Source organism: Tachysurus vachellii, chromosome 9, assembly GCF_030014155.1.
Source record: "Tachysurus vachellii isolate PV-2020 chromosome 9, HZAU_Pvac_v1, whole genome shotgun sequence".
NCBI classification, from domain to species: Eukaryota; Metazoa; Chordata; class Actinopteri; order Siluriformes; family Bagridae; genus Tachysurus; species Tachysurus vachellii.
The window spans coordinates 554,265-566,764 of NC_083468.1; the positions used below are offsets into that span (position 1 = coordinate 554,265).

General features: G+C 37.0%; 2 protein-coding genes across 3 annotated transcripts in view; both read left to right on the top strand.

Moving 5' to 3' along the window:
* Nucleotides 1–540: 540 nt before the first annotated feature.
* Nucleotides 541–4,961, top strand: calub (calumenin b). Its single transcript, XM_060878779.1, has 7 exons — nt 541–617; nt 1,290–1,568; nt 2,104–2,297; nt 2,730–2,896; nt 3,237–3,297; nt 3,602–3,801; nt 3,893–4,961. Exons 2-7 carry the CDS (start codon nt 1,348–1,350, stop codon nt 3,995–3,997), a joined length of 948 nt encoding a protein of 315 aa, XP_060734762.1. The 5' UTR covers nt 541–617; nt 1,290–1,347; the 3' UTR covers nt 3,998–4,961.
* A 3,361-nt stretch (nt 4,962–8,322) lies between these two features.
* Nucleotides 8,323–12,500, top strand: part of kcp (kielin cysteine rich BMP regulator) — a 29,872-nt gene continuing 25,694 nt past the window's right edge. Inside the window, exon 1 of one of the 2 annotated variants that reach the window (XM_060878781.1) lies at nt 8,323–8,607. In XM_060878781.1, the coding sequence (XP_060734764.1) occupies nt 8,505–8,607 (103 nt within the window). In that variant the 5' untranslated portion in view covers nt 8,323–8,504. The remainder of the gene's footprint in view (nt 8,608–12,500) is intronic. The other variant, XM_060878780.1, reaches the window with a different exon arrangement.

The window sequence follows — 12,500 nt, forward strand, 5'->3', positions numbered from 1 at the left end:
AATAAAGTAAATAAATAAAGTAATAAATAAAGTAATAAATAAAGTAAATAAAGTTATAAATAAAGTAAATAAATAAAGTAAATAAATAAAGTAATAAATAAAGTAAATAAAGTTATAAATAAAGTAAATAATAAAGTAATAAAGTAATAAATAAAGTAAATAAAGTTATAAATAAAGTAAATAAATAAAGTAATAAATAAAGTAATAAATAAAGTAAATAAAGTTATAAATAAAGTAAATAAATAAAGTAAATAAATAAAGTAATAAATAAAGTAAATAAAGTTATAAATAAAGTAAATAAATAAAGTAAATAAATAAAGTAATAAATAAAGTAATAAATAAAGTAGATAAAGTTATAAATAACAGAATGAAGTTCAGGACTGGAGCAGCTTCTGGTCTTCAGCTTGAGGACGTGGCAATTTTGCACCAATCACATGCCGCGGTTTCCCTGAAGTGGACCAATAGGGTCGTGGCATGAGGCTCGTCCCTGGAGGCGGGACATAGCTGTATGAAGCACCTGATTAGTCAGTGCTGCAGTTCTGCACAGGAAATGTGTCCAAACTGAGCAACATCACTTCCGGTACGTGTTTCTTCCTCCGCCGGTTTGTAAAGAAGAGGTGAGAATTCTGTTATTTATGTTTATTATTGTTATTTATCTGTTTATTATAGTTATTTATCTGTGTTATAGTTATTTATCTGTGTTATAGTTATTTATCTGTGTTATAATTATTTATCTGTGTTATAGTTATTTATCTGTTTATTATAGTTATTTATCTGTGTTATAGTTATTTATATATCTGTGTTTTATCTGTTATAATTATATATGTGTTTATTTTATTTATATATCTTATGTTATTTATCTGTTTTTGTTATATACTGTATGTGTGTTTGTTATTTATTTATTATAGTTATATATGTGTGTTTATTTATATATCTGTTTATTTTATTTATATATCTGTTTATTTTATTTATATATCTGTTTATTTTATTTATATATCTGTTTATTTTATTTATATATCTGTGTTTAACATTTTAAATGTCAGACGGTTCAGTAAGATGAAGTGCACTAAACGTTATAGAAGTAAAAAAAAATCCTGTCAGCTGTTTTTTTTTATTTATTTATTTATTTATTTATTTGGGGGGGGGGGGGTCAGTTTCTATCACAACAGAAATCAGAAATAAATTTATTCTTTTTTTCCCATTTATTTGTCAGAACATTATTATTGTTGAATCTGTATATAAAACTTAACTAAAGTATATAAAGTTGTGTGTTTGTGTTTGACCTCCAGGGCAGATTCTTGCTTCCTGAGAGTGTAAGGGATCAAACAGGAAGTGGAGTGAGACAGGATGGATCTCAGGCTGTTGCTGTTGTGTGTTGTGCTTTGTGTGGCTCATGTCTCCACTAAACCCATGGAGAAGAAGGACCGAGTCCATCATGATGCTCCTCTCAGTGACAAGGAGCACGACGACGAGGAGAGTTTCGACTACGACCACGAAGCCTTCCTTGGCCAAGAGGAAGCGAAGACCTTCGACCAGCTCACGCCAGAAGAGAGTAAAGAGAGACTGGGGTATAAAACACACTCCACATCCACAGGAATAGAAAAACTTCTGATAATAGAATTATTAATAATAATGTAGAATTATTAACATTAATGTAGAATTATTAATAATAATGTAGAATTATTAATAATAATGTAGAATTATTAATAATAATGTAGAATTATTAACATTAATGTAGAATTATTAACATTAATGTAGAATTAAATAATAATGTAGAATTATTAACATAATGTAGAATTATTAATAATAATGTAGAATTATTAACAATAATTTAGAATTATTAACATAATGTAGAATTATTAATAATAATGTAGAATTATTAATAATAATGTAGAATTATTAATAATAATGTAGAATTATTAACAATAATTTAGAATTATTAACATAATGTAGAATTATTAATAATAATGTAGAATTATTAACATAATGTAGAATTATTAATTTAAAAAATCAGTTACTAGTTTTTTGATCAAAATAAAAAAAAAAAGGCAAAAGTATTGGTACCCAGTGCTATGAGTTCTCTCCTTATGTTTTTCTCTGTAGTAAAATTGTGGAAAAGATCGATGAGGATCACGACGGCTTCGTGACCGTGGACGAGATGAAGAACTGGATTAAACACGCTCAGAAGCGCTGGATTTATGAAGACGTGGACCGACAATGGCAGGCTCATGACCTCGATTCAGATGGACACGTGTCCTGGGAGGAATACAAGAACGCTACGTATGGCTACGTCCTCGGTGGGTGAGAGGAGGAGAGAGAGACAGAGAGAAAGAGAGAGGCAGGCAGCCAGAGACAGAGGGAGAGAGACAGGCAGAGACAGAGGGAGAGAGAGACAGGCAGAGACAGAGGGAGAGAGACAGAAAGAGGGACAGAGAGACAGGGGGACAGAGGGAGAGAGAGACGGGCAGAGACAGAGGGAGAGAGAGACAGGCAGAGAGAGAGACAGGCAGAGACAGAGGGAGAGAGACAGAAAGAGGGACAGAGACAGGGGGACAGAGGGAGAGAGAGACGGAGAGGGGGGGAGAGAGACAAAGAGGGAGAGAGAGTAAGAGAAAGGGAGAGAGACAGAAAGAGAGAAGAGGGGGAGAAGAGATATGATGTGTTTTTTGAGAACTGGATTAATGTGTGTCTGTGTGTGTGTGTGTGTGTGTGTGTGTGTGTGTGTGTAGATGAGTCGGACCCTGAGGACGGGTTTAACTACAAGCAGATGATGAGCAGAGACGAGCGTCGGTTTAAAATGGCGGATAAAGACGGAGACCAGCGAGCGAATCGTGAGGAGTTCACAGCGTTCCTGCACCCTGAGGAGTACGGATACATGCAGGACATCGTGGTTCTGGTACGTCACGGCTCCAGGTTCTACACACGTGGTGAAGGGGCGGAGCTAGCAGTACAGTTTATTGCTGATTGGTTGTTTTAATTCTCAACCTGCACTGTTCCCTTATTGGGAAGCTCATTTACATATTTGTTTAAACACATTTTCCTGATAATATTTCTTCGTTTTAATAATCAGTCAGTTTTAGTGATAAAAACCGTATAAGTGTGAAATCTCTTCCTCAGTAATGATGTTAATCCCAACTCTTCCTCAGGGTTCTGCTTTAGGTCTGTTCTTGTGTTCACATTGTTTAGTGGGAGAAGTAGACTTTTAATTTTATACTTGTGTTTTTTCTCATCATTAGGAGACCATGGAGGACATCGACAAGAACGGGGACGGATTTATTGACCTGGAGGAGTACATCGGTGAGGGAGAGGAATAAATAATAAAACACTAACAGACCAGAGTCCTTCTGTTATTTACTCTCTCTCTGTCTGTGTCTGTGTCTCTCTTTCTCTCTGTCTGTCTCTCTCTCTCTCTCTCTCTCTCTCTCTCTCTGTCTGTGTCTGTCTCTGTCTGTCTCTGTCTCTCTCTGTCTGTGTCTGTCTCTCTCTCTCTCTCTCTCTCTCTCTGTCTGTGTCTGTCTCTGTCTCTCTCTCTCTCTCTCTCTCTGTCTGTGTCTCTCTCTCTCTCTCTCTCTCTCTCTCTCTCTCTCTCTCTCTCTCCCAGGTGATATGTACAGTCAGGACGGAGACTCTACTGAACCAGAGTGGGTGAAGACGGAGCGAGAGCAGTTCACTGAGTTCAGAGATAAAAATAAAGATGGACGGATGGATAAAGAGGAGACGAAAGACTGGATTCTGCCGTCTGACTACGATCACGCTGAGGCTGAGGCCAAACACCTGCTGTACGAATCAGACACAGATAAGGTAAGTGTGAAGTTTGTAATACACACGTGCACACACACACACACACACACACACACATACACTGACGCTGGTCCATGTTTACTTCGTGCAGGACGGACGTCTGACGAAGTTGGAGATTGTGGAGAAGTACGACCTGTTCGTCGGGAGTCAAGCGACGGATTTCGGAGAGGCTTTAGTACGACACGATGAATTTTAATCCCAAAACGTCTGCACATGAAGGAAAAACAAAATGGACTGTAATTTATTTCCTGATTCGTCACAAACGATCTCAATCGTGCAAACTTCCATAACTGAGAGTTATGTACAGTTACAATTTTCTAGGTTTTTATTTTATTTTTTTTTTTGAAAAGGAAATAATCCGTGATGAATTAAGTTCATTTTTATGTTTGGAAGTTTTAAGTTTATTCCTTAAGTAGATGCATAGCTACATAATTGTGTGTATGTGTGTTAATGCACTGAACACTTAAAGTATTCTCAGATCGTTTTGTGTAAAGTTTTTTTTGGAGTGTTCAGGTCTCTCCAGCGCCGTAAGGAAGCATTTTGCTGGATTACGGCGCTCCGTCTGTGCGGCAGGAGATGATGAAACCTCAGCAGAACATCAGGTCCTGAACATCAGGTCCTGAACATCAGGTCCTGAACATCAGGTCCTGAACATCAGGTTCTTGGTCACTACACGTAGCGGTGCTGATTAAGAGCATTGCTCACGATTGAAGCATTAACCACTACGTGCATTTTATTAACAATATTTTAAGGTTCAGCAATTTGTGTTCCGTCCTGCATAAGTGTGTTATAATGAGGCACGGCAGCTTTATTTTACTCCTCTTCACTACATGCTGTTCCTCTGTATCCTGAGTTAAACGATGAACACGGTCAGATCAACATTTTGTTTTTTTGTGTCTTTTTTTATTTCATTCCTTTTTCAGTCAGATGTTCAGTATTCACCGAGCTTCCGTTTCCAAACCAGGTTTTGGATTTTTTTGGGCGATCTGTCTGTATGACTGATGACTGAAATGAAATGTCCAGGTGTGTGATGCTTCTGTACAAAACGTCCATTTGGGTTTAAACTAATGCTGTATGCAGTGAGTTGTGATGGTGTGAATACAGAACGTCCTTCACCTGAGGAGAAGCTTTCACAATAAAATATATAAAAACTAATCTGATTTCCTCGTGTGGGACTGAGACCAGTCACTGGGACCTGATGTCATTATCTGACTACGCACACACACGCGCACACACACACACACACATTCACACACAAACTTCACTCATCACCAGGTGACACCAGAGAGCTCTCACACACTGACACAGAACTTGAAGTCACAAAATATCGTCCTAGAATAGAATTATATGAAGGAAAGGAACACAAACAATAACCATCAGTAGAATCACAGCAGTAAAAAGAAGAAAAAACAACGTTTACATATTAAATATCAAATGTGTTAGTTTCAGTTTGATGTTTTATCTTATGCATTTTGTGTGTGTGTGTGTGTGTGTGTGTGTGTGAGAGGGCATGTGAGAGAGAGAGAGATTGTGTGTGTGAGAGTGCAAGTGTGAGAGAGATTGTATGTGTGTGTGTGTGTGAGAGAGCGCAAGTGAGAGAGATTGTGTGTGTGTGAGAGCGCAAGTGCGAGTGAGATATTGTGTGTGTGTGTGTGAGAGAGAGAGATTGTGTGTGTGTGTCAGAGCGCAAGTGAGAGAGAGATTGTGTGTGTGTGTGTGTGAGAGAGCGCAAGTGAGAGAGATTGTATGTGTGTGTGAGAGAGAGCGTGTGTGAGAGCGCAAGTGCGAGAGAAATATTGTATGTGTGTGTGTGAGAGAGAGAGCGCAAGTGAGAGAGATTGTGTGTGTGTGAGAGTGCAAGTGAGAGAGAGATTGTGTGTGTGTGTGTGTGTGTGTGTGTGTGTGTGCACGTGCACTGTAATAACCTGAACATTTTTAGATCTTCTGATTTATTCAGTTTAATGAACAAGAAGAACCTTAAAATAACCTTTAAAGGCCACAAGGACCTCACTGAAAACAGCCTTCAGTAATAATCATTTCAATAAAAAAGGAAACATTAATTCCACGTTTCCACATGGCCTCATCTCAGTGAAGGTCCCAAACCTTCATGACACGGAACACGACTGGAGCTGTTACAATCTCGGGATGAGCGGAAAAAGAGAAGCACTGGAGAGGAATTAGTGTAGCTGCTGTTCATAATATCAGCAAGTACTAGATAATAATGTGCATGAGCACAAAATTATGGGATGTCATCCAATATTTTATCTCTTTAAAGCACTCAATTAATATAGACAGTTTAGATTTTCATCTGGTTTTGATGAGATATATAACTGGGTATCGTCAGCATAACAGTGGAAACTAATCCCATGTCTTCTAGTGATGTATATCAAGAAAAGCAGAGGTCCTAGAACTGATCCTTGAGGGACTCCATAATTAACTGGCAATAAACAGGAGAATTCACTATTTAATTCTACAAAATGGTATCGATCAGACAGGTAGGATCTAAACCAACTTAAAGCCTGTCCATGAATACCTGTGTGATCTATAGTGTCGAATGCAGCACTAAGGTCAAGTAGAACTAATAATGACATACAGTCTTGGTTCGAGGCTAAGAACAAGTCATATGTAACATTAACAAGTGCAGTTTCTGTGCTATAAACCTGATGATCAGACCATGATTATAACAGCTTTCACTTTACATCACACTGCACACAGAAATGTACTATACTGTATTTATGTCATTTTCAGGCTCTGGAGTGACTTTTATTCGATGCTCTCCTCTTTCAGACTCTGTAAGATTTCCCTCATGATTATCACATTCCTCATTCTGCTTGGATCCTTTTGAACTTTCTTTTGCATGGTGATGTTTAGGATTTTTTCCTCCATTGCCACAGCAGCTCTCATTGTGTCTCCACTCAGATATTTTGAATAGTGATCTGGGTTTGTCATTTGTCTTTGTGATCATCTTGGTTTGTCTGCAGATCTAATCAGCTCTGGGAGTCGTTTCACTCGGGAGCACAAACATTGTGTCTGAAGCTCGGCATTTCAGGATTATTTGAGAGTCTGAAGTGATCTGCAGCTGACTGTGGGAGCTTCTCATCTTCTGGGTTTATCTGTGATTAAAGATTTAATTTTATGTTCTGATTTGATTCTGAAACATGGAGTGAAGACTGAAAGGATGTACTGTAACTAATTAACAGCTTACTTTAACCAGATCTTAACTAACACAGTCATGTGATTACACTATAGATTTATATCCTGTGTACCTGAATGAACCTTCCAAAATGTTTATCAGTCCCCCCCCCCTCTCCCTTCTCCATACATATCTCCACCTGCCCCACCTGCAGGTTTAATCTTCTGCACTATCACGTGATCTCCGAGTCTGCTAGCAACCGATAACACAAATACAGCAATGTGCTAATTTAAAAGAGATGTTTGGTTTTGTTTTGGTTTTTTTTCTGGTTTGGTCCTGACAGACTCCTGCATACCTGTTTAATCAGATGCCAGTCGGTCATGAAGTTCATCTTAGCAGGGGGATGGAACTGAGTGTGATAAGAACCTCAGTGTACCTCCTCTTCACAGACCTGCATTTTGTTTATTTATTTAACCTTTTTTATTTATTTAACCTAAATTCAGTACAGATCCACAATTACACATCGACAAACTCCATGCAATTTAATAATAATAATAATAATAATAATAATAATAATAATAATAATAATAATAATAATAATAATAATGTTTTAGATCAAAACTGCAGCTTTGGCAAACATCCAATCCAGAAATCCAATCCTGGTTTTAGAAAACAACCAGAAGTGACTCTTTACTCATCTGCTCACTCACTCACACACACACACACACACACACAAACACACAAACACACACACACTATTGTTATTATTAATATTATTATTGTTATTGTTATTATTTAATAGAGAAATTTCCTCATTGTGGGATGAATAACGGTATATCTTCTTTTTCTTCTTCTTCTTCTTCTTATTGTTGTTGTTGTTGTTGTTGTTGTTGTTGTTGTAGAATTCCGCTTAATTTAATGAATACCTCTGAGCTTTGATGTTCAGTGTAGATGTGAATGTGATTCTCTCTCCACTTTCTCCCAGGATAAGGTATATTAGGTATATTGCTGAAACTCAGACTGCTATCACATTAATGTCATTAGTGACCTGTTGTGCTATTGTCAACAATATTTAATAATATGTATGTTGTACATTATAAAATAAATCTGTCAGAACATATTTAAGTGATAAAGAGCCAGTTTATGTCAGTGTTATAAATGTTAGTCTTCCGTTAGACATGTTAGATCTAATAACAGGTCAGTTATTAACCTGGGATGTGGCAGTGGTGTGTATTAATTATTCTGATAAAATGATGTGTAATATATCGACTCGTTTTGGTTTGGGAGTCATTTTATCAGTGAGTACAAAAAAGAATCGGTTCAGTCAGGATTCGATTCGTACATCACTGAGCCTCCTCCAGATGTTTCTTGTTTCATGAGCACGAATTCCTGTCATTAACAGCAGCTCGGTGTCACGCTGGTGTGTGTGTGAGAAACGCAGGACAGGGTTCAGGGATCTTATCCAGAACAACACAGTGCTGAGGCTTCCTCGGGATTCTGGCTCTTTTACGCAGTTTTACGCACAAAGTTCTTTGTTCCGCCGGTTCAGTGTCCGCAGCAGGGGGGTAACATGGAGCTCTCTGCTCTCCTGAGTGTGTGTGTGCTGTGGAGGATCTGCTGGGCTTCTCAAACTCACAACCACAAGCTCACACACCATCAGGACACAAACTACGGTGAGTCTGCATTAGGGCTGGGTGATATGGCTGAAAACTGTATCACGATATCAGTGTTTCATATCGGTCGATATCGATAATTATTGATATTTTTTATGACCCCTTTAAAATAAGGACCAGGAGAAAAATCTATTACATTTAAACCTTTTTATTTTAAACTTAAACCTTCCTCTGATCGTAATCCACTCAGTTATTAAGACAGAAATGACAACAAGCAGGAAAACTCACATAATTATAATGTAAACATGAGTCTAAAGTCACAATGAACACTTAACTGTTATCTCTTAACATTTAAGGTGCAAAATGAAAGAAAATGTAAGAAATGCTTAATAAAGTGTAATAAAATAGTGTAAAGAGTTAAATATAAACAGAGAAACCTGAGAATTTAATGCAAGTTTAGTGCGAGGAAGTTCACTAGCTGTTCACCTTCTGGTGAATAAAGTGTTTTAAAATATGTGCAGTGTTTTGTAAACAAATAAAACTTATAATTAGGGCTGTAGCTAGCGAATATTTTAGTAATCGAGTATTCGACCGAAAATTTCATCGATTAATCGATTAATCTGATAAAATGTATTTTTGCTTAATTAAAGAGCGATATTAAATATACAAGAGAAAATAAGACGGGTCTCTTAAAATAAACAACTAATTGGTTTCCTTTTTTAGAAAAATGAACTTTTATTTTTTAAATGCATAGTATGCAATGCATACAACAATATTTTCTATCACAAATAAACATTTAGCCACCCATTGTTTCTGTACTTGTACTGTGAACAATGACAAAGTTGACTGAGAAGAATTAAGTACATTTAAGTGCCAAACATTCTGGGTTTTAAATGAACCCTTTTCTGAGATGCAAAAACAAAAAAATTCATTACTTTCAAATTACTTTTTTAAAGTATCAAAACTAAGGCATCCATTTAAATAAATAAATAAATAAATAAATAAATAATACTGCCTTTAAGTCATGCAACTTAACTTCAGAAATAAAAGATTTTAAATCTACAGCTCAGCCATAACATAAACCTTTACTGTCTTCTTGGAAAGCTTTGTGGTAATTAAAAGGCAAAAATCATGGACAGGAACTTGGACCTAGAGACCATACATGGTTTCACACCGAGTGTTTTAAACATATATAAGCATGAACGACGTGCTGTTGTGGTTCAGTATGCCAGCTTCGATTTTCTGGTGTTTTCTCCTGTTTGTTTCTTCTCTTTGCTCATTAACATTGTTATCTATGGCAAGCCGTTTTAACATTTAATGACTATCAGGAATTAACATTACAGATATCAACAACATATTTTCAACTAGTTGTAACTGCATTCTGACCAGTCACAATAAAAGTTAGAGATATCTGGAATTCAGATTCGAATAGTCAGAAGTGAGTTACAGATATCTGCAATGACGTCACTGAAAACGATATTCAACATCCTTAATGACAATTGCAGATATCTATAATTGAGTTTTGCCGAGGCAGAATTAAAGTTATAGATATCGCAAACGTCATTTTGACTCGTCATTATAGTTGTGCATGACGTTGCTAATGCAAGGCTTCCCATTGGATATTCAGCCAGCAAACAAATCATTTGAGCCAGTTTACAAGTAACAGAAGAAATGGCGGTTGAAAATGCCATGAAATAGTACGCTATTTTGATCTAGTTATGACTAGTTAAAACTTGATTTATCTCAAACAGACATAGATATCTTTAATTGAGGGGAGTTGAGGATATCTGGAACTGGAATTGTGACTAGTCAGAATTAAATTGTAGATATCTCAAACCTGGAGTTTGCATGTTCTCCCCGTGCCTCGGGGGTTTCCTCCGGGTACTCCGGTTTCCTCCCCCGGTCCAAAGACATGCATGGTAGGTTGATTGGCATCTCTGGAAAATTGTCCGTAGTGTGTGATTGTGTGTGTGAATGAGAGTGTGTGTGTGTGTGCCCTGTGATGGGTTGGCACTCCATCCAGGGTGTATCCTGCCTTGATGCCCGATGACGCCTGAGATAGGCACAGGCTCCTCGTGACCTGAGGTAGTTCAGATAAGCGGTAGAAGATGAATGAATGAAAGAATGTAAAGGGAAACTCCATAGACATGAATGGGAGAAGTGACGTCATTCGTCCTAGGAGGAATGCCATTGTGGATATCTGAACTTTTCATTTTGACTAGGCAGAACTGAGTTACTGATATCTATAATACATATCCAGACTAGCCGTTAAATGTTAAAACGACTTGCCGCTAACTCCTCGCGTCTCCTTCTGCTTTGACGTAAGCGCGTTGTCACACACACACACACATACACACACATACACACACATACACAAACACACAAACATACACACACATACACAAACACACAAACATACACACACACATACACAAACATACAAACATACACATACACACACACATACACAAACATACAAACATACACATACACACAAACATACACATACACACACATACACACACATACACAAACACACAAACATACACATACACAAACACACAAACATACACATACACAAACACACACACACACATACACAAACACACACACACACATACACAAACATACAAACATACACATACACACAAACATACACATACACACACATACACACACATACACAAACACACAAACATACACATACACAAACACACAAACATACACATACACAAACACACACACACACATACACAAACATACAAACATACACATACACACAAACACAAACATACACACACATACACAAACATACAAACATACACACACACACACAAACATACACACACAAACATACACACACACAAACACAAACATACACACACGCACACACAAACATACACACACACAAACACAAACATACACACACGCACACACAAAAATACAAACATACACACAAACACAAACATACACACACACAAACCCTCACACACACATACAAACACAAACAAACACACACATAAACACACAGACACACATACAAACACAAACAAACACACACAAACAAACACATACACAAACGCACACACACATACAAACACACACATACACACACATACAAACACACACACAAAAAAGTTGTCTCAGTTCCTCAGTTTTCTATGTTAAAATGTTAAAGGTTTTATTTTCAGTGTATGGAGGTTGTTGTTGTTGTTGTTGTTATTGTTGTTGTTTATATTTGTTTGTTACAGTAAATAAATGCATATGAGCTCAGTTCAAGCTTTTAGCTTTAATGTGACACCCGAATGGGGTGAAAGCTGACAGCCTGCTCTGTGTATCTAGTTTCTTCTTTTTTAAGGGATCAAAAGTAACCGGACGTCATCATAAATAAAATAGTGGCTTTTAACTTTTGAGAGAATTTTCAGTGAATTATTTAATTTCGCTTTATTATTTAATTACAGCTTCAATAACATCAGTGCTGTCAGATATTTAGTGCCCTGATCACTGAACCGTACAGCAGTTTCCTTAACAGAAAAAACATGAAGGAAGATTTGATTGTCCCAAGAACCCTTAAAGAACGCTTAAAGAACCCTTAAATAGATCTTTAAGAGCCCTTAAAGAACCCTTAAAGAGCCCTTAAAGAACCCTTAAAGAGACCTTAAAGAACCTTCTATAAGAAAGTTTTGACTGTTGGCATCTGATAAGACAACATAACTACAGTGGAGCATTTTCTTATTTTAAACCAAAACAAACACAGAATAGTTTCAGATCCAATCTGGGCTGCTCTGATAACATTTTTGTGCTCAGATCTGATTATGCTTCACATTCCGGATGTCCAGCATTTAACTTGTCTTACACTCTAGTGGATGAGCAGCTCATTAGCACTAAACACGGTTTGTTTGAGAGTCTCTACACAATTTTCTTTCATTTATAAACCTTTTTTTTTTGGTCAT

Bases quoted from the DNA above. Each gene is read 5' to 3' on its own strand.
- calub (XM_060878779.1), top strand. From the start codon at position 1,348: ATGGATCTCAGGCTGTTGCTGTTGTGTGTTGTGCTTTGTGTGGCTCAT. The intron at 1,569-2,103 runs GTATAAAACACA...TTTTCTCTGTAG, and splicing joins GAGAGTAAAGAGAGACTGGG to TAAAATTGTGGAAAAGATCG. The intron at 2,897-3,236 runs GTACGTCACGGC...TCTCATCATTAG, and splicing joins TGCAGGACATCGTGGTTCTG to GAGACCATGGAGGACATCGA.